This window comes from Poecilia latipinna, unplaced genomic scaffold, assembly GCF_001443285.1.
Source record: "Poecilia latipinna isolate Pla-1442-1.1 unplaced genomic scaffold, P_latipinna-1.0 Scaffold721, whole genome shotgun sequence".
Taxonomy (NCBI): domain Eukaryota; kingdom Metazoa; phylum Chordata; class Actinopteri; order Cyprinodontiformes; family Poeciliidae; genus Poecilia; species Poecilia latipinna.
The window spans coordinates 222,013-245,028 of record NW_015113337.1 but is presented as its reverse complement, the minus strand read 5'-3'; the positions used below and the strand labels follow the sequence as shown (position 1 = coordinate 245,028).

Here is a 23,016-nt window from a genome sequence, read left to right as displayed (position 1 = left end):
ATCAAAAGATGCTTTAAAAAAGTATTGCCTTAAATGTGTGTGCTCATGTTTGCAACCGGATTATTGAGCCTTTCTTATTTTTGTCTTGTTCTGGTGAATTTGTTTTCAGTACAGGATGAGTTCACATTACAAAAACCTGACGTTTTAACAGGGGAGTGGAGACTTTAGAAGTCATAACTACAAATGTAAGATCAACACAGGAGGCTTGAAGATGGTTTGAATGAAACATTAGAAATGTTACACAAAAGTTGGTGGTGATATCTTCTGAATATTAGCTTCAATGAAAGATTATTCCCATTTTGTATGATCATTATTGGCTTGTGTTAGTCAATTTTTAACATATCAGTATCTGTAAGTGAAAACTGGATCAAGATTAACAACTAACATTTCTTTCCGTTTTGTATATTTTTATGGTGCCAAACGTTTAGGAAAAATCTAGAAATATTTCAATAAATATTAGTTATTGGCAATACTAATATTGAGCATTGATATTGGCTCAAAATATTCACATTGGTGCATCCCTGCTCTCATTCCTCCAGCCTCCTTTCTTTGTCCTCATCCTGATGTCCAGATCTGCTAGATGTGGTACCAGAAATGTGACCTCTGCTGTTTTAAAGGCAGACTCTCGTGTCTTGACAGATCATGATTCAGACACAAACGCCTGGTAGAGCGTGACACACCTGTCCAGAGCGATGGCTGTCATGGAGTAAATGCTGGCAAATATGGCGGCGATGGGGAAGAAGTTGTGGAATCGGCAGTAGACCAAACCAAAGTACCACTCATTGTGAACGGCGTAGGCGAAGTTGATCACTGTGTTGAATGCCGACATGGCGGCCTCGGCGAAAGCGAGGTTCACCTGCAGAGGAAAGACAAAATTCACTTTGATCCAACTTGTAAACCTAACATGATTTTGCATATCCTTATTTTAAATCTAAACCTAGACACTGTATGTACTTGAAAGAGAGTCCTTTCCATTTCTATGTTGGAAATGGATGGTTTCTCAGATTAAGCTCATGAGAATGAGCAAACACACCGAGTCAAATTTAAAGGTCACAATCTTTCAAAATACAACTTATTAGATGAGGGTTATATTCAGAGGCAGAGACAGATCTGATTGGGAACTGAAAAACACAGAAAACAATCCAACACTTCCTTTATCAGAGTAGATCTCAGGATTTATGCTCATTGAGGAAAATTATCCAACCCCTGGGAGCCTTCCACATTTTGTCTCATTAATGACATAAACTTCCATGTGTCTCATTGGAAATGTGTGTGATAGATCAACACAATTCGGCACACATCGTTATAGTAGAGGAAAATCGACAACGGCTTTCAAAGGTTTTCACAAACGAAAAATCTAAAATGTGGGAACTGAATTAGATTTTTTTTTAAACAAAAATCAACCAGGTGCCTTCAGATGACACCTAATGAGTGAACAGAGTTCACCTGAGTGTAACTTAATCTGAGCATGAATGCAGGAAGGCCTCAGAGGAACAAACAGTTTTCTGAAGATGGGAAAGCAGCAGACAGGTCAAAGGTTTAGACTGAAGGAGAAGAAGAATGAAGCTCAGCTGGAGTTTGAGACATCAGTTGATTTTTGCAATTATGCTCAATGAAAGATGTTTGCTGTTTGTTTGTTGTTGTTTTTTTTCCTTAAAAAACCTGTAGAGTTAATTTATCTGGATCATATTTTATGTTTTTATTATTATTATTATTATTATTATTATTATTATTATTATTATTATTATTATTATTATTATTATTATTATTATTCTATCAACCAAAACACTTAATCAGATAAAGTTCCCTTCAAATTAGCAGATTATTCTCTAATTTACAGAGACTGGAAGTCAGTCTCAAACTCAGTACGTTGAGATTTGCTTTTAATGATTGATTTCTATATATGACCGCAGCTCCTACAGAGTCCTTGTCGTACGCACAGATTTTTGCGTCGCTGTATAAATAGACACAGTCTTGTATTACAATAAAAAGCCTAATTTCCTCACTCCCGTATCAAAACGCCCTATTTTTACGCACAACTCACTAGAAAGTAGTTGGTGACAGTCCTCATGCGTCTGTGCGCCAGAATAATCCAGATGACCACCACGTTGCCGACCACAGACACCACCACGATGCCGAAATAAGCGACGGCCCACAGCGTGATCTGCCACACGGGCTGGATGAACTTGTTGAAGGCGCCGCTGCAGTTCGCGGAGACGTTCGTCCCGATTTCGCCGCTGCATTCGGTGGCGTTGTAGAGCTCGTCCATCTTCTGGGCATAACCCCGATCCCAGACTTTAAAAAAATATATAGGCTCGAGTCTTCTCACTGGAATCCTGGAGAGCAAAAGTAGTTCGGCGCGTCTTCACTCATTTTACGCACCGCGCACACAGCGCTGCACTGAAGGAAAAAAAAAAATAAATAAATAAATACAAACGATACCAAAGCGCAAAACGCAGCGGCACACCAGCCAACTACTTACGCACTTCTGGTCTGCCTCATCTCCACACACACCAGCTCCTATACCCCCACTCACCAATCATGATTAGTGTTGGCTCTTTATGTGCAGAATCACATTCCAGGCGAATTATTAATATATGACCGTGTGAGCCAACTTAATTTATATGGACAGCTATAATCTCTGCAGGATTAATCTGGGTCAATTTGATGATGTTGCTTTTTAAGCAAAGGAAATAGCGGGCGGAAATAAACACAACGTACCTGAAAATGTGCGAATAATACATTAGAGAACAAGGCTGTGTGGATACCAAAGGCTTCTATGAATAAAACACTGAAGATGTAAAAGTCGTTTTAAATGTTTTAAGAATAAAATTGCATAAAAAGATCACAGAAAAACGGAGGTGTTCATTTCTGCCAATAATGCATAATTAATCATTAGTAGTGCTGAGATTAATCTAAAAAAGTTTATAGAAAAAACAAGGAAATGAGAGATTCTAAATTTGAAAATGTCCAAAAGTCAAAGATTTTTCTGTTTTGAAATTTTTTCCACAGGTGCAGAACAAAAAATTTACCCAGGATGAAGATCATGCTAGAACCAGATCCTTACCAGAACTTGGAGGATAAGCAAATGGCCCAGTGTCTGAAGTAATGATGCAGTTTTATCATTTCTTTTGTCTCTAGTAGGTGAAACAATTTAAAGCAGGAGTGCATCGATATATCAACCATCCGATAAATCAGCCCCGTTTTCCTTAATTTTGAGAGATTGGCGATGTGCTGATACCTACATGTGAAACCGATGTTATTTACTTGTGTAAAAATCTGAAAATCACCAACTGTTCCCATTTGTCTGCTGTGTGAGATGACTGACTGATAGTCTCACCCATCAGGTAATATCTGCATGTGGGGAGTTAACAACAGCCATCTTACTGTTTCCAACTTAGCAACTTTGTCAATATAATAAGCAACTTTTCAGACAAAAAAAAAAAATGTTATTGGTTAAAACCGGAATGAGCTGGTAAATCTGTGTAAAGATCAGTGATTGGCCAGGCCAAAAGTAAGTTTTTTTGTTTTTGTTTTTTCTCTGTCTGTTCCAATCAAGATGTGTTGATGTCCATCATGTGATCAGTGCTGGCGGGAAGCCGCAGTCCAGTAAATGAGTCCAGCTCTTTAAGCCCCTCATCAGCCAATCAGGCCGAACAGCACGTCAGCTGGGCAGAGCAGCAAAAACAGATGCGTGGAGCAGCACTTGGATGAGGAGGTTTAGATCCTCTGCCCCTCCGCAACTCGTTGTCTGTCTGTCGCATCTCATCAGAGCCATTAGACTCCACAGCAAGAAAACAGGAATTCAATCTCATTCCTCACCTGCTCCCCTCGCAGCTGCCGAACCCAGCGCCGCGGCGCAGGGTCGTGTTTGAACAAGAGGAGGAGAAATAATGTGGAATAAAATAAAGAGGCACAATTCACCTGAGAGTGACTGAGAGTCTCCTTAATTTGTCAGTTTATCTGTCAGAGCACCTGCTGTCACAGAAATAAACTCAAATTAAAAAAAAAAAAAAGTGTGAAGTCGGTAATGAGGAAGTGTTGACGTGACGGGGGGTAAGATCTGTGTTCTTCACAAAAGCAAAAAAACAAACAAACAAAAAAACACACATCAGATGGTTGATGAAGAGGGGAGACAAAGTGAGCAAAAATAAATGTTGAGTAAGAAAAAGGCTCAGAGTTTTTGAAAAAATAATTTATGTTAAAAGAAAAACAAAGTAATTGTCAATATTATCTAAGAAAAAGTTTAAATGTTTCTGACAGGGAAACAGGCCCTGTTATTATTCTAATTGGTCAACTCGTTATTTGTCTTTATTCATTTAGCTTTTGAATTATCTTTGAAAAGTACATCAAAGGAGCAATATGATGTGTTTTCCAGCCACACTGTGCCATTTTATAGCACAGTCAAGTAACTATGTTGCCTTCAGTTGTTGTAAAAAATGATGTCAAATATGACTTAAAAGAAATTTGACTTCATAAAACAGCACCTTGAAATTGTGCCTCTGTCTCTTTAAGAAACATCTGCTCTTTCTGAAACTCCAACTTCAGGAAGACATCACAACATGGCTCCTCCTGGCTCCACCAGATGTTTGGTAATTGCTGCTGGCTAGTCTGAAGGAGCTGAGTGGGAGAGTCACAGGGGAGGGCTGCTCTGAGGCGGACACTTGGAAACTGCAGCTCCGAGGAGGAGCTGTGTCTCGAAGGCGGAGCTAGGGCCACCCAGGTGTTTTGCACAGCTGAATTTTTGCCATGGAGATTAAAGGTTTTCTCAAACCCACATGAAAGAATGGTGCCATAATTGATGAGGGAATAACACTATAATATGATGTGAAGCTCAAAAATCATTTATTTTACATAACAGCGCCTCTTAAAGATGGATGTGTGAGAAGCTCAGAACAGACATTAAGGACAGACATTTAAAGCTCCAGCCTACAGCAGCTCTCCTCCTTCACTAACACAAAGGTTATGTGTCCTTTGGGCTTGAAGCCAGTCCTTGTAGCCAGAAGTCCAAGGTCAGAAAGAAAGAAAGAAAGAAAGAAAGAAAGAAAGAAAGAAAGAAAGAAAGAAAGAAAGAAAGAAAGAAAGAAAGAAAGAAAGAAAGAAAGAAAAGGGACAAATAAGATACAAGCAGAACATAAAATGTAATTTTAAGAGTCACAACAGCAGCTCTGCTCCACCTCTTCATGTTTCAGTTCAGACTGAGATAAATCATAAATGTCAGTACAGACACTTACGTGCCACACAGTACAGGCCAATAGTAGATTTTCCTTGAGCTACAAGGCTGCATCAATATTTAAAATATTTATTGTAGAATATCTAACAGTAGATGATACATAAAAGTTTTTTTTTTTTTAAATCCACTGCCTTTAGGTAGAATTCATTGGAACAGCATCTCATTGTGTCTTTCTTTACGGCTCAGATCAGGGAGGAGAAAAACAAGAAAAATCAGCGGCTTTCGCCCTGAGGTGTCGCCGCCTCACATCACAGAGGAAAAGCTGTGTGAGCGAAACCAAACTGACACAGTCACATTGGATTATTCCACACAGGACTCTTCAAATGGAGCGTCATGCCTTCCATGTCTGATATGCAGATCAGCAGACTCATTAAGCTCAGCAGCAGAAATCAGAACAAGGGTTTACTTGGTGTGTTATAGATTATAGGACACATCAAACTTCTAATTTAGTTATAGTTTAGTTATTCCATATACCTCGTGGAAGGTGACTCTTTTCTGGATATTCTACTGTTTACTGGAGAGCAATTAAAGCATTTGAATGGGATAGCAACATAATGATAATAATAATATTTATAGTTTTATTTTTTTACTTTAGCTGTATTATTTTCCATCATGACTGTTCCTCCTCAGAATCACATTTTAAAAGCCTTTTATTTAAGTATTTAGATGCATACACGTTTCACACTTCTGTTTAGGGAATACAAAAAACCTGAAACTTTAAAATTAAAAAAACATGAAAATAAAAAAAACCTGAAACATGAAGAGATGGAGCAGAGCTGATGTTGCGACTCTTAAAATTCTGTTTTACATTCCGTTTGTATCTGTTTTGTCCTTTCTTTCTTAGATTATCTCTAGGAGATGTTATATGAAACTGAACAAACTTTGTTTTGTATAAACTTTGCTTTTGAGATCATCCAATGCAGTATTGTTGTTTATACATGTAAATCGTGAAAAAGTGAAGATATTTTTCCTGCTTTGTATGGACAGTGTGCTTTTCAGTTTTCCATGTATTTAAGACAAATACGTGGCAAAAATATGTAATTATTTCTGTGAGCAAAGTTAAAAATATAATAGACATGGATGATGTAAAGTCACAGTATGACTTTCACAAAAGGATGTTTTTACATGTTTGTTAAAATGATCATTATGACGTGACAGGTAATCTGTGAAAAGCCTGAGCTCCTCCATCTCCTCCCTGAGCTGCTACTACCGTCTGAGGAAAAGCACCGCTGCCACCAAACTAACTCATCCAACTTAATGTCCATTTGGACTGATGGAAATGAGGAAATTTGTCACAGAAAATGTCTGCAATCTGTACACTCCATTATGAAATAACCGTCAATGGACATGAACTCTGAGTTCGCCTAGCTCACAGACTAAAACCCAAACAGAAGAAAATATAACAATACAAGCAATAAACACAATGGAGGAGCTACTAGTTCCAGATGAAATGCATGATTTAGAAAAGTAATTTATTTTTGGCCCTGTGATGGACTGACAATGGAGATAAGCACCAGACTCCCCCACCCCCCCTGCAACCCTGCAAGGATAAGCAGGAAGAGGCGATGGATGGATGATGGAGGGATTTGTTTGCCTAAAGGCATCAGAATAAAGCACCAAGATAAAACGTGTCTTTGTTTTGGGCTGAGAATGCTCTTCTTCTTCTTCTTCTTCTTCTTCTTCTTCTTCTTCTTCTTCTTCGCAAGAGTGAAAACACATCTCTGTGTGGCACCGGTAATAATAATTGTGAGCATTACTGCCTTCGTGACTGTGATTGTCTTTAACAATATAACCAGCAAGTAAGAGAAAAGAAAACAAGACTGTCAACAAACGAACCATACACGACTAAGGCTTTGTCCACAGCTGTGTTTACATTAGCAAAACATTTACAATATTCTGCTAATGTCAAAAAAAGCACAATTTCACAATTGTTGTGTTTTCATTAAAGAAGAAATACAATTAAAATCCTACGTGACTGAGCTCGTTCACACGATGTCATTAAGAAATAAAACGTACTTCCTCTCGTCGTCTTCGTCGTTTCCGCCACTAGAAACATCCCGTTGTTGATCACATGACTATTGTGATGCGAAAGAAGCGTTTCAGTTGCAGTTTCGCAAAATAATTTTGAAACAGAACAACCACTTCATCCTAGCGCAAAAAACTTTTAGCTAAAACGGTGAGTTTTTTCCTAAATCACGTTAGTTGTTTTCTGTCAACAAAATAAAAATCATCGCCAGACAATTACCCATTCACCAGGACATACAGGTTGGAACATGGTTAGGTGTTCATCACACAGTGAAAAAAGTGAAGAAAACCAGATGAAAAATTAATAAAATAAAAACATTTTGAAATTTTAATTTAATAAAGTCTATTATAAAACATTTAGGGGTGGGGGGCCTGCACACATTTTAAGAGGAATTATTTGTACCAAATAAAAATCTGCATTAGCAGCAAAACTGAAAAACTGAACTGCATTTGATGGATAGAGGTAATGTCTGCACGTCTCTTCTGTGGCTTATACATTTTAAGTACATTATTACACAACATTGACTCTGATTTCCTGTCACTTTATCTCAGTTGGCCTAAAATAATAATTTAGTGAATCATTTATGATTGCTTTTTTGGCCATGGTCTGATTTCACAGAAAAGGGTTAGCAGAGTTCTATTTGTGTTGTAAAGGCAACAAGATTAGCAATTTGACTTTTCAGCTCCATCTGCTCAAAAACAACAGGGGAGAGGAGCCATCTAGTGGACAGACAAGGTACAACAGAAAAACGTTACGATGCCAAATGATCAGACATCTTTTCTGATCATTTGGCATCATACTGTTGATGCCAAGACCCACATCATAAAGTGAGGGTCTTTTTGTAGAGATGAGAAGTAATTTATAAAGATGTTAAAGAAAAACTCCAAACTGTGGCATGCAATAAAGAAACAAATTATTATTACAAATGATTCTTTGCAGGTTACACAGTCTTGATTATATTTATTATCTAAATATATTCCTAAATGTTGTGCAAGTGGTATTATGACTATATACTTATCTGTTGCAAACATGCAAGTTGTAAACTTCTCTGAAGTTGTGAGAAATAATTCAGCTTCCACACCACACATTTAACAAAAACCAAAGTTTATTTTCTTCTCTTGTAAGAGTGAAGACATGTTTCCTAATCAAAAACTGTTTGATATTAGTTAACAGAAATAATTCTAGTATAATATATCTTGGATTAGATTGTTATGATAAATTAATTTGTCCTAACTACTCTTAGGACAAGTTAGGTGAAATTTAGCTATTCTGCTAATTCTTGCTGATTTAGCTAGCAATTAGCTGATTTAGCTAACACCGCCAGGAATTGTGGTCATGTTGATTAATGTACGCTGTCAAAGAAATTAAATTAGTATAGAAGTAATACAAATTGTCTTAAAAATCTCTTGTTATTCTGTCATCTAGCAAATAGAAAAAAATGGTAATCTAATTGACCTAAAACAGGAAAAGTTTATTTTGACTTCATATCAGACACTGTTAAAAAACAAAGTGTATGTGTCTTGTAGCGTATGTAAAGTTCTTGTCTCAACTGCATGTCCGGTAGCAGGGCACATCCTGAATAGATCGCCTGTCCATAACACGGAGCCACACACACAGACACACACACACACACACACACACGCAGACACACACACACACGCACATAGAAGCAAATTAGAGCAACCAGTTAACTAACATTAACCTTCTTTTTGCAAGGCATGAGCGCAAACTACAGCAGAGTGGCACCATTATTTATCCATTCATGTATTTTAGGATTTACAGATTTATGAGTCATCAACATTATTTGGAAAAAAACATGAAAAATCCCAAAACCTTAGATCAGGTGTCAGCAACATTCACAATCCAAATACATTTTTGCTCTTATTTTTATTAAATATTATGTGTCCATAAAACCTGCATGATCATAGTTTTAGTTTTATGATCACCAAGTGTATGAATTGTTCATGTTTCATTAAAAAATAATAATAATTATGTTGAATTTTAGGTTTTAGAACAAAGAAAAATGTTAAACTTCTACAAAAAGACAGTAAAATCATTTCTGTGCTTATGGAAATAAAGAATATATTTGCAGTTGAAATCAAAACAAAAGAAATACACACACACAAAATGCTAGAACTAAACTTTCAGGTCTTAAACATTTTTGACCAAAGTTCTGAAAAGCCGCTCTAGAACTAAGGGGTGCAGATCTTCAGCTGAATAACCAATATAGTCTGTAATCACAGGTGAATACTGCAGTAGGAAAAATCTCCAAATAACTGAAAAATATGTTATTTAAACATTAATATCTCTATTTTATTTTAATGAGTTTTTTCCTATTTTCATGTGTATCTGCGTGCTTCGCATTTGCCCCATTGAGGGACAAATAAAGCATATTCTATTCTATTCTATTCTATTCTATTCTATTCTATTCTATTCTATTCTATTCTATTCTATTCTATTGTTTAGCAAATTCAGGCATCAAAGTTTGCAAAGTTACCTCCAGGATCAATAGTTTTCTCATTATGAAAAGGGAAGAAAATGTGAATGGAAAGCCAGTTGAGTGAATCGATTGGGATCCACACACTGGTTGTCCAATGACAAACACGAACACACAAACATCCCCTGCAGGAACATCCAGAACTCAATACACAGATTTTCTGGGCAGTCACTTTGGCTCTGTCTGTGTCCAACTGCAGGACTTTCGTTTTGTTTCTGCCTGGTGCACACAGAGAGAAATCTACTTCACTTCTCCGCATCTGGCAGCTCTGACGTCTGAAGATCCTGCTGACAGTTTGGACTTGAGGTTTCCTCGACTTTGCTGCTCACATCAGGTAAGAAATCTATTAAAACACTTTCAAGGCCTGTAATTTAATTACAGTTTGTTGAGAATATTTTCTATTTTAAGATGCGTTTTCATGAAGCGTTTGGGCTTTTTACATCAAGGAGCATAAACTGGAAAACGTAATATCATCAGATGTATAATGCTTCTTTCAACGCTGTGTAGAACATGCAAAAAAACAACAAAACATGCAGCAAACAGGTAGCATGCAGAATTGTTTTTGTTTAGTTTTTATCACAGATAGGATTTTGCATACTTGTAAGTTTGTGGTTGTAATATGACAAAACATGAAATATGTCAGATGAGTTTTAGGTGTTTTCATAAAATGTTGTAGCATCACCAGTGACACCTGTCCAAAGTCTAGCATCCAAAGATTTGCAGCTGCTGTGGGATATTTTCAATCTTATCATCTGTAAAGACAATCTGGCACAAAACAGCACCTGAGAGCATAAATAACAATTTCATTTTTATAATACATCAGGAAACAAACAAACAAACAAAAAAGAATGGAATCAGCTTTGAATGTCAATCGGCTTAAAGAGAGATGTCAGTTCAGAGGATAATTCATTAAACACTTAAAATGTTGCTTCTGGTCAACTGAATCTAAAATTTAAAGGAAATTGACACAAACAAACCAAATTATTCAGAAGCTCTGTAATCTGGTCCCGCTGGAGGAGTTCAACATTTTGATAAAGGGATTTCAGAATGTGTCTACAGGCTCTGGTTTTGTTATCTGTATTGATTTCTAGACGTGTTGACTTATGTTATTATTGCTTTTATGTTACTTGTTGTGATGGCCTCTATTGTAAATCAGACAGTGAGTCTCAAGAGGTTTACTTGTATAAATAAAGGGTTATATCATCATCGTCCTCAAAATAAATTCAACAGCGTTGGTGGTGTGATGTTAGATACTTAGAGTGTTCTGACATAGAGAGACAGAGAGCCAATGAATGGTCTGGCTAGATAAACAATTTAAGAAGACGTTTTTGATGAATCCAGTTTGTTTGCATCACACATTTCAACAACAAGTCAGTTGTTGATGAGGCCGAATGATCCAGGAATTTGTTCACGATTTTGACAGGATTGGAGTGTTGCAGTCACAATGGACGGATTCTCATTACTGTGTGTGCAGAGGCTCATGGCTGCACCATGTGACTGTCCTTCACAGTCACTGATCAGGCCTCAGGAAGCAGGAACCAATAGGAAATGACACGTATTGATCAGCCTAGAAAAGAATCCCAAACAGGCTTCAGGAAGAGAAACCGACGTCATCAGGCGACGAGAGCGTTCAGTTTTCCAACAACAACACGGCTCAGGTTTTCAGGTTGTTTGACATCAATTTTCTCCTTTGCCAAACTGCAGCAATAATATGTATTCACAAGTGGTCTAATTGCATTTCATACAAATAAACAAACAGCGTTGTACTCGAGCTGCCGCAGCAAGTCAGTTTGGTTTTCTAGGTAGTTAATAATTTGTGTGAAATTATGGAGGAAAACAATCAGAAACTGCTCAACTCACACATATTGGATCTAACTGTGTGTGTTTTTCATTTTTAATGCCTATTTCCAATTATTTTGGTTCTGATGTCTGCTTGAACCACCTGACTCAAAGAAACATGACAAATCTTAAGTACTGATCAACGTTTTTGCAGGTAGATATTTAATTGTATTATTCAATGAACAGTCCATTACGTAAAATCAGGTATGAATGCAAGCAGGATAAAAATGTCTAGCGCTATCGTTTATCTGTTTGTTCATTTATTTTAAAGATGAGCAAATTTCTTACATCTGTTAATACCAAGAATAACAAGCGTCAGTTGTCAACAAACCTAGAAAGCCCGTTTTTGTACACTAAAGAGAAGCAACTGTATAAAACATGCATGTTGTCATCAGTAATTGTGGTGGAGAACCTAAACACAGCAGGATGTAGACAATGTCATGTTTAAAGACTGAGTTAGAAAAATAAAGGACAAAGTTAGAAAGAGATGTAACCATAGGAACAGACAGCAACACTTCATCCATCTGGGGCAGAAACTGACAGGTGGATCTGACAAAGAGCTGACTGAAGTCAGAGGTATCTGGGCTCCGGTGGTGATCACTGGACTGGGATCTGGAACTGAGTGTGCAGAGTTAGAGGGAACTGAGAAGACTGGCTGCAAAATAAAACTCCTGACAAAATGAAAAGTAATGAAATTACAAGACAGAAATCTGAATACAAAACATACGAATACACATAACTGTAAACCAAAGTTACTGACAAAACTCAAACTGTTAGAGATCCTTAGATAAATTTATAAATTTAAGGTTCAAAGTTAATCTCTACAATATATCAACAGTTCATTTACATTTACAGGAATGACCTTGTAACAAATTGATTTCTGTTTCTATAACTGTTGTCAAGGTTTATAGTTATGACTCTTAACTATAATAACTTTTTAAGTCTGTTAATCATGCTGGGATCTCCGGCTGACTTGTCTGATTTTAATGCTACTTTCTGACAGCATTATGGTGCTAAAGTGTTGTTGGGGGTTTTTTCCATTGACTTTTCCCTTTTGTCATCCATTGACGTGTTGGTGTCGTGATGGCACATGTGGTGCCGTGTGGGCCTGCAGGTCATGTGATGCGGTCAGAGCTACTGTAAAGCCAGGAGGATTCCCTGACCAAATTCATCCCTACAGAAATAACAACAAGGACAAAATAATGGAGTCAGTTTTTGCTAAAAGTACTTTTGGAAAAAAAAATCATCCCAACTTTTTGGCCAAAAGATGATTTAGGTAAAAAAAAAAAAAAAAAAAGTAAACTGTGTATTTGAGGTTTGCTGTAGCAATGAGTCAGAGTTAAGACAGGGACATCATCTCATTGATTTCTTCATCGTAATCCTCCATTGTGATCTTTAATGTGATTTTCAGGATGGACCACCATGACTGGCAGAGGGGAAGAAGTAGAGGCCACAGGCACAATGATGATGATGATGGTGAGACAAGATGAAGCTGTGAGGCCGGTGTCCAGCTCCTGATACAGGAAGGTCACCGGCTGTCACTTTGTTTCATCAGCTGCTACAGAACATACTGTTGCTTTTTGTTGTGATTCAATTTTTGGTTGAATTAATTTATTTAAACTGGAGCTGGCTGAAAAACACAGATACTCAGATGAACACAAAAACACCAAACTCCATATGGTTGTGAAAATTGACATTTCAAAAATAAATTTGCTTATAGGACACATGGCAATTTTGAAAAACAAAAAATCGTTTTCCTATAAAAGGTTTTAGTGTTAGGATGCGGTTGCGGTTTATTGGCTACAAAAAATTGGTTTATTTTGCTAAACTGCAATGGAAACACTTTTATCGCATCACAGGAGTCACATGATCAGCAACCAGGCGTTGCCACTGGTGCAAACCATGAAAAAAGATGACGGGAAGTTGTTGGAGGATGATGTTTTTTAATGATTTATCATGTGAACAAACTTATTCAAGACTGATTTTAAATGTTTCTTATTTAGTGGAAACACTGCAATAGCTGAATTGTGTTTTTGTTTTTCAACATTATTGTAATATTAACACAGTTTTGCCACATTTGTAATGGAACAACTGAGGCGAGCAGAGACCAATGTACTGATGCCATCAGAGATTTAACTGTTAGCCTACATGTCATATGTGTCCATCAGTTTGTTTTTATTTTATTTTTTTTAAGTGAACCATCTGGTGAGTTATAAAACAGCTCTGCACGGTGCCTGGAACTCTTTACTTGACATTTGCAAAACCTAATGACTAACGTGGAACTCTGTTGGACAGAATTTGGGCAGCTGCCTAAACTTTCCCATTTAGATCAATCAGTTGACCAATCAGTGTCACACAATGACTTTCTGTGAGCAGCATTAAAAGAGACAACAACTAAAGCAAAATGTTTCAGATCTACATTTAGAAATTGCAGGTGTTATGACAACATATCTGTTGTTACATAATTTAAATAAACAACCTATAGCAATATTTTCTTCAGGACAGTCCGACATCGACATTAAATAGATTAAAGCTACTGTATTAAACCAGTGAAAATATGTTTACGTATTTGTAAAAATTGTCACTATGTCCTGACAGTATAATACACAACAAATAATCTGTGAAATAAATCAAGTTCCTCGGCCTCCTCCGTGTGATCCTACTGCCATCTGCAGAAAAAAACATCCAATCAGAGCCAATTATGCCTAAAACATGCATTTATCCTGTTTTTGAAGACATATCTGACCTGAAACTTATATCTACAGTCTTGAAAAACTTATCTCCTGCTCCAGCTGACAATATATTCATGCAGCTTGCTACAATGCAAAGCTAATATTAGCATGTTAACTCTTAATTTTTGTGACTTGTTGACAATTCGGCTTGTAAGACACACAAAGACAAAACTTGCTGAAACATTTACTTTTTTGAGCTTCAAGTCATGCTATGATGTTATTCCCTCATCAAAAATACACCTGGAATGTTGCTTTGATTCTTTCATGCATGATTGAGAAATCTTATAATCTCCTGTGGCAACCATTCTGGGTTCAGAGATGAGTGTTGTAACCCAGCGATAAAGCTCCCCCCCTTGGAGCTGAAGTCTCCAAGCTGAGCTTCCTCTCCACTCCTTCAGACTAGCCAGCAGCAATTAGCAAACTACTTCTCAGTGAGGCGTGTAACAAAACATTGCTAAACGCTTACGCTTGAAAGAGAAATGTTGTGATGGTGTGCTGAAGGCGGCGAGTCAGAAAGAGCAGGAATTTCTTAAAGATATTTTAAGTCCTATTTGACATATAAAGCATGAAGGTAACATTGTTACTTGTGCTGTAAAATGGTTCCATGTGTCTGGAACTTACATGGCAGCTCACAGTGAAAGCTAACATACTGTGAGTAGAGCATCGGCTCACATATTCTGTCTGTTCCCTTTCAGAAGCCCAGCCGTTCTACATTGGTGTTCCCGTTTCCCACAGAAGGAAAAGACGCAGGCACCGCTCCAACACCGGCGACACTGACCGTGACTCACGGCACCTACACTACGACCACCACGCGCACCATGAACACTCACACAGACAGTACTACCATGACAAGGAGGAGAGCTACAATGAGGACGGAGGCAGCACAGAGCAGCAGGAGCACCTCGACCCCACAGGTCAGTCACCACAGATCAGCAGATCCTAAATGTTTCATTACACATTTCTACTGTAACGTTGTATTCTGGTGTCAAAAAGCAACGAAAGATGCCAAGAAAAACCTCCTGAGATGAGACATTTTACCCCTGGAGTCGCATAGAAAAGTAGAGAATTATATTTATATACAATGTTATCATTTCAGCTGTCTAAATAATTAGCTGTAGTCAGCAGTAAACACTGTAGAAGCAGAAGTATTCCGTTTTGAAAACCTAAGCTGTGTCCAAATCTTCTAACCAGCTGCATTTCCATTACAAATGTACTTTGTTGATATTCTGCTAATGTAAAAAAAAAAAAAACACACACAATTTTGCATTTATGGTGTTTCCATTAAACAAGAAACTCAACTAAAATCAAACGTGAATAAGTTTGTTCATATGATCAGTCATTAAAAAACACGCCACGCCATTGTCCTCCTTCCACTTCCTGTAATCTCCTTCGTCTTTTCTGCTGGGCAGAAGTAACATCTGGTGGTTGATCACGTGACTTGTGAGGCAAAAAAAGTGCAACTTTATATGTGAAATACACAAATTTTGGTACCACTTAAAAACCACCTCATCCTAATCCTATTTATTTAAAAAGAAAAAAAAAAAACCTCATGTTTTTCAATAAAAAAAAATGGCATGTTTCCATCAGGCAAGTTTATTTTAATAATTCCAGTTTGCGCAATCACATGCTCAATGGAAACGTAGCTGATGTTCACTATTTCATACAGTAGAGTAAAGCGAGAGAGCTGTGCCAGGCTTGTTCTGTTGCTGGATGGAAATCTGAATAAAATCCAAGAGCTTTGTTTAAGCTTTTAGAACTCTAGTCAAACATGAGCTACATCTCCTCCTGGGTTGCCGTAGATCTCTGGGCTGTTCCTCTAATCATAACAATGTGGAGTTTTACCTTTCTCATTGCGTTGTCTCATAGTGACTCATGGATCAGGCCTCCATGAGTTGTTCAGAGCATAAGGTGAAGCTACCTGAGTCTGCTTTAAACTCCACAAAGTACAAAAAAAGTAATCCATCATTTTGGAATTTTGAAAACCTAATATAATTTTCCTTCCACTTCTCTGTACTCTTTGTTGGGTTACCAACACAGTAGATTTAGCTGCTATCCAAAGAAATGTTCAGTCAACTCAAATTTATTTGTCAAGCACATTTCAGTGGCAAGGCAGTTCAAAGTGCTTTACGTCATAAAAGCATCATACATTTATCGATAGTTAAACATTTTGTCAAAATCCATAATCAAAATGATCAAGGAAATAAACATCAAATACGTTGATTGTTGTTGCAGCTGCTGCTGATCAAAGGCAGAAATCATCAGGTGGGTTCTAGTCTAGATTGAAAGGAACTCAGTATTTCGGTTTTTTCCAGTTTTCTGGAAGTTTGTTCCAGATTTGTGGAGCATGCAAGCTGAATGCTGCTTCTCCTCGTTTGGTTCTGGATGCAGAGCAGAACCAGAACCAGAAGACCTGAGGGGTCTGGAAGGTTGGTACAACAGCAGCAGATGTTTAAGCTGTTCAGTGATTTATCAGCTGTTTTACAGTCTATTCTCTGAGCTGCAGGGAGCCAGAGGAAGAACTTGTGAAAATATTCAAGGTGTGTGAATACTTTAGGAAGGATCTGTAGTGCAACGTTACCGGATCTAGACAAGTGTAGAGTGTGGTTCATCATTGTACCAGTATGCTACAAACTGGAGTAAAAGAATCAAGTGATGCTATCAGTCTGCTTAATTTCAGAAAGACTTCTTCTCTTTTTCATTTTGTTTATTTAGTGTGTGACTGATCATCGGTTCAGAATGACCAAAACCAGCAATCAAACCTTCCTGCTGCCTGTTCCTGCCGTAGCAGGAGGCATATGACCTGGTCTGACTTTTGCTGTTCGGACATTAATCTGCACAGATCTACTTTCGTGAACAGTATGGGAGTAGGAGCGCCTTTATGTATGAATATTTTGCAGCAAGAGGCCATAAAGTCTGAAAGCTGTAAGCTGATTAGAGCTGAGGAACTCCAAGCGGAGTCTGTGTGTGTGTGCATGTGTGTGTCTGTGTGTAGGGGAGTACAGTATGTGCTTGTACCTGGAAGCTGAAGTTACTGTGAGTGCTTATGAGTGACCTGCTTTGCAACTTTTTAAATATTTTTGGTCTGTTAGAGATAAACACCAACTGTGCACAGCATTAAAGGTGTGTTATGTATCTCCAGATGCCTCATGTACAAGTTACATTGATGAAGTTTGTGTTTTTGTGACACGTGAGCCCAAAAGTCAGTGTATGGGCGGAGAGTCCTCCAGAGCCCTGTGGTGTGTGTCGACCCTCTTCAAAGCCTCTGGCTGCTTGTTGCTTTGGAGACTTTTTGTTGCTTTCCTGATCGACTGAAAGGCGGAGCAGCCGCACAACAAACTATTTATTGCTAGCTGATACTACGAAGCTGGAAGTAATCCCTGAGGAGGACGACATTAGGGACGTACGTGAGAAGGTGTGACAGTGAGTCGTTTTGAGCAGCTCAATGAGACGTGAGCTGAGGACTCTGTCTTATCAGGCGGACAGGAAGCTAAAGACGCATCTATCCTGAATCAGACCCAGTGGATGTCTCTCTTCGTTTGGATCTTGTTTGGATCCAGTGAGCATCAAATATGACCTCTCACCTGACCTTACCGGGCTCCAGAACAGGTAAAGATTTCAGTAAAAGGAACAATGTACAAGTAGCCGCGTTTCATTACAAATGTGCATAAAATCTTTGTCACTATTCTGCTGATGTCGAAATTTCAGAATTAATGAGAAATTAAATTAAGATCACATGAGAATAAGTTTGTTCATGCAGTACGTCGTTAAAAATTATGGCAGCAAAGGATTTAAACATTTACATAAAAAATAGTCATAATTCAGTCATGGTGCAAGAGCTCATCATCTGTCAGTCAATCAGAGGAGTCTGATCATTCTGGTGTCTGAGAGACAAGTCCTGCCTACTTGAGAGCGGTTACATATGTGGCATCTTAAGAAAATTGTAGTCTGTGATTTTGCAGAAGAGCTGTGGATTTAACACGTTGGAATGACAGCTTTTTATGAACTGTGATGCTGTGAGAGCAGCCAGCTGCACAATGTCTGAAAAAAACAAAAACAAACCATCATCCTGATGCTCCTTCCTGACTTCTTCTTCATTGTTTTCACCAGTAGTAACATCCAGCTGTTGATCAGATGACTAGTGTGATGCGAAAAAAGTGTTTCTATTGCAGTTTTGTGAAATTCATCTATTTTGACATGGCATCATAGTGCAAAAACCTTTTTTTTTATCAAAAAATGTGAGTTTTTTAGACATCGACATTTATTTTTGTAATTTCAGTTTGTGCAGTTCTATGTTTAACGGAAATGTTGCGAGTGAGAAAGAAAGGTTGCATGTCTTTGGACTTATAATGTCAAAAGTATAATGTGCAGACGTTTGTCCTGACTGTGAGGTTAAGCGTTGCTTAAATTGCCTGTTTGCTTGTTCGTTAGGCAAGCAAACAGCACCGACAGTTAGGAACAGAAACATTTTTTGTTCTAAGACAACATCACAGCTTGTCGGCCACAATTCCACTGTGAAAACTAAAACCCACTGCTTATGCTGCATGGAAAAACTGTCATGTCACCAAGATCAATATAGCAGAATGAGCTCATTACCTTGGAAAGCCAGAGCTATTCAATACACTCTGTTGCCACATTTAGTGGCAACAGAGTGTAGTGGTTCTCTGTTGCTTAACCCTGTAGTGGCTTAAGCTGATTTTTTGGGGCCACATAATCATTTCAGACAGGCAGATTTGAAGGATACATCAATGTTTGTGGGTTCCATTTTGGCAAGTGATTGATGCAAAAGTGTTAGCTGTAGTTTTGATAATAATAAAGCATAAGCTGTCCATATTGGGAATGTTTTGCACAGAAACAGAGAATCCTGTTGTTAAGCTCCAGCATTTTAAATTCTCAGGTCATGATTTAATACCTGCTGTCTGCCCAGTCTTTTATGCAAACACACCACACAGAGAAATGCCATTTGTTTAACAGCACAGATAAGGATGCAAATTTCATTTTGGTGTAACGTCAATTAGAACTTCACTTTTTCAAAGTTTGTACACATTGTTTCTGTGAAAAACATCCTGTACTTTAATGAATTAGTCTGAAAGTTTCCAAAGAGCTCAAAGTTTGAAAGGAAGCATTTATGCAAAGTATTACCATGGATCTCCTTATAGCTACTTGATAAGGTTAGCATTAAATTCTGGATTAACTTAGACTTCAACAGATTTCTACGCAGAGGCTAAATGTATTTGTCAGTGACATCTGAGTCACTGTTAAATGTAGCTGTAGCTCTGATTTTGATATTTAACCCAGTTTGAGACCAAACCAAACAGTCTGGTCTACGGTTCTCTATGTTTAGACTAAAATGTATGCATCTGAATAAGTTAGTTAATGTGATAATTCATTATAAAATATGCCACGTCATCATACTCCTCCTACTCCTTGATCCCATCTTNTGGAAACGTAGCTGATGTTCACTATTTCATACAGTAGAGTAAAGCGAGAGAGCTGTGCCAGGCTTGTTCTGTTGCTGGATGGAAATCTGAATAAAATCCAAGAGCTTTGTTTAAGCTTTTAGAACTCTAGTCAAACATGAGCTACATCTCCTCCTGGGTTGCCGTAGATCTCTGGGCTGTTCCTCTAATCATAACAATGTGGAGTTTTACCTTTCTCATTGCGTTGTCTCATAGTGACTCATGGATCAGGCCTCCATGAGTTGTTCAGAGCATAAGGTGAAGCTACCTGAGTCTGCTTTAAACTCCACAAAGTACAAAAAAAGTAATCCATCATTTTGGAATTTTGAAAACCTAATATAATTTTCCTTCCACTTCTCTGTACTCTTTGTTGGGTTACCAACACAGTAGATTTAGCTGCTATCCAAAGAAATGTTCAGTCAACTCAAATTTATTTGTCAAGCACATTTCAGTGGCAAGGCAGTTCAAAGTGCTTTACGTCATAAAAGCATCATACATTTATCGATAGTTAAACATTTTGTCAAAATCCATAATCAAAATGATCAAGGAAATAAACATCAAATACGTTGATTGTTGTTGCAGCTGCTGCTGATCAAAGGCAGAAATCATCAGGTGGGTTCTAGTCTAGATTGAAAGGAACTCAGTATTTCGGTTTTTTCCAGTTTTCTGGAAGTTTGTTCCAGATTTGTGGAGCATGCAAGCTGAATGCTGCTTCTCCTCGTTTGGTTCTGGATGCAGAGCAGAACCAGAACCAGAAGACCTGAGGGGTCTGGAAGGTTGGTACAACAGCAGCAGATGTTTAAGCTGTTCAGTGATTTATCAGCTGTTTTACAGTCTATTCTCTGAGCTGCAGGGAGCCAGAGGAAGAACTTGTGAAAATATTCAAGGTGTGTGAATACTTTAGGAAGGATCTGTAGTGCAACGTTACCGGATCTAGACAAGTGTAGAGTGTGGTTCATCATTGTACCAGTATGCTACAAACTGGAGTAAAAGAATCAAGTGATGCTATCAGTCTGCTTAATTTCAGAAAGACTTCTTCTCTTTTTCATTTTGTTTATTTAGTGTGTGACTGATCATCGGTTCAGAATGACCAAAACCAGCAATCAAACCTTCCTGCTGCCTGTTCCTGCCGTAGCAGGAGGCATATGACCTGGTCTGACTTTTGCTGTTCGGACATTAATCTGCACAGATCTACTTTCGTGAACAGTATGGGAGTAGGAGCGCCTTTATGTATGAATATTTTGCAGCAAGAGGCCATAAAGTCTGAAAGCTGTAAGCTGATTAGAGCTGAGGAACTCCAAGCGGAGTCTGTGTGTGTGTGCATGTGTGTGTCTGTGTGTAGGGGAGTACAGTATGTGCTTGTACCTGGAAGCTGAAGTTACTGTGAGTGCTTATGAGTGACCTGCTTTGCAACTTTTTAAATATTTTTGGTCTGTTAGAGATAAACACCAACTGTGCACAGCATTAAAGGTGTGTTATGTATCTCCAGATGCCTCATGTACAAGTTACATTGATGAAGTTTGTGTTTTTGTGACAGGTGAGCCCAAAAGTCAGTGTATGGGCGGAGAGTCCTCCAGAGCCCTGTGGTGTGTGTCGACCCTCTTCAAAGCCTCTGGCTGCTTGTTGCTTTGGAGACTTTTTGTTGCTTTCCTGATCGACTGAAAGGCGGAGCAGCCGCACAACAAACTATTTATTGCTAGCTGATACTACGAAGCTGGAAGTAATCCCTGAGGAGGACGACATTAGGGACGTACGTGAGAAGGTGTGACAGTGAGTCGTTTTGAGCAGCTCAATGAGACGTGAGCTGAGGACTCTGTCTTATCAGGCGGACAGGAAGCTAAAGACGCATCTATCCTGAATCAGACCCAGTGGATGTCTCTCTTCGTTTGGATCTTGTTTGGATCCAGTGAGCATCAAATATGACCTCTCACCTGACCTTACCGGGCTCCAGAACAGGTAAAGATTTCAGTAAAAGGAACAATGTACAAGTAGCCGCGTTTCATTACAAATGTGCATAAAATCTTTGTCACTATTCTGCTGATGTCGAAATTTCAGAATTAATGAGAAATTAAATTAAGATCACATGAGAATAAGTTTGTTCATGCAGTACGTCGTTAAAAATTATGGCAGCAAAGGATTTAAACATTTACATAAAAAATAGTCATAATTCAGTCATGGTGCAAGAGCTCATCATCTGTCAGTCAATCAGAGGAGTCTGATCATTCTGGTGTCTGAGAGACAAGTCCTGCCTACTTGAGAGCGGTTACATATGTGGCATCTTAAGAAAATTGTAGTCTGTGATTTTGCAGAAGAGCTGTGGATTTAACACGTTGGAATGACAGCTTTTTATGAACTGTGATGCTGTGAGAGCAGCCAGCTGCACAATGTCTGAAAAAAACAAAAACAAACCATCATCCTGATGCTCCTTCCTGACTTCTTCTTCATTGTTTTCACCAGTAGTAACATCCAGCTGTTGATCAGATGACTAGTGTGATGCGAAAAAAGTGTTTCTATTGCAGTTTTGTGAAATTCATCTATTTTGACATGGCATCATAGTGCAAAAACCTTTTTTTTTATCAAAAAATGTGAGTTTTTTAGACATCGACATTTATTTTTGTAATTTCAGTTTGTGCAGTTCTATGTTTAACGGAAATGTTGCGAGTGAGAAAGAAAGGTTGCATGTCTTTGGACTTATAATGTCAAAAGTATAATGTGCAGACGTTTGTCCTGACTGTGAGGTTAAGCGTTGCTTAAATTGCCTGTTTGCTTGTTCGTTAGGCAAGCAAACAGCACCGACAGTTAGGAACAGAAACATTTTTTGTTCTAAGACAACATCACAGCTTGTCGGCCACAATTCCACTGTGAAAACTAAAACCCACTGCTTATGCTGCATGGAAAAACTGTCATGTCACCAAGATCAATATAGCAGAATGAGCTCATTACCTTGGAAAGCCAGAGCTATTCAATACACTCTGTTGCCACATTTAGTGGCAACAGAGTGTAGTGGTTCTCTGTTGCTTAACCCTGTAGTGGCTTAAGCTGATTTTTTGGGGCCACATAATCATTTCAGACAGGCAGATTTGAAGGATACATCAATGTTTGTGGGTTCCATTTTGGCAAGTGATTGATGCAAAAGTGTTAGCTGTAGTTTTGATAATAATAAAGCATAAGCTGTCCATATTGGGAATGTTTTGCACAGAAACAGAGAATCCTGTTGTTAAGCTCCAGCATTT

At 38.2% G+C, this 23,016-nt stretch overlaps 2 protein-coding genes across 10 annotated transcripts in view; one reads left to right on the top strand and one right to left on the bottom strand.

The window, feature by feature from the left end:
• tacr1b (tachykinin receptor 1b) overlaps window positions 1–2,469 on the bottom strand; it is an 8,554-nt gene extending 6,085 nt beyond the window's left edge. The window contains exons 1-2 of the mRNA XM_015045342.1: window positions 2,045–2,469; window positions 681–856 (exon numbers count right to left, since the gene is read on the bottom strand). Coding sequence (XP_014900828.1) covers window positions 681–856; window positions 2,045–2,269 — 401 coding nt within the window. The 5' untranslated portion in view covers window positions 2,270–2,469. The remainder of the gene's footprint in view (window positions 1–680; window positions 857–2,044) is intronic.
• A 7,447-nt stretch (window positions 2,470–9,916) lies between these two features.
• Window positions 9,917–23,016, top strand: part of slc4a5b (solute carrier family 4 member 5b) — a 40,590-nt gene continuing 27,490 nt past the window's right edge. For 6 of the 9 annotated variants that reach the window (XR_001426534.1, XM_015045335.1, XM_015045336.1 and 3 more), the window contains exons 1-3: window positions 9,917–10,090; window positions 13,007–13,071; window positions 15,023–15,241. Coding sequence is in view for 8 of the 9 variants with exons in the window: in XM_015045335.1 (XP_014900821.1) it covers window positions 13,008–13,071; window positions 15,023–15,241 (283 nt within the window). In the remaining variant the exon portion in view is untranslated. Of the gene's footprint in view, window positions 10,091–11,191; window positions 11,423–13,006; window positions 13,072–15,022; window positions 15,242–17,363; window positions 17,934–21,170; window positions 21,740–23,016 lie in introns of those variants that run through there. The other 3 variants (XM_015045334.1, XM_015045339.1, XM_015045338.1) reach the window with 3 other exon arrangements.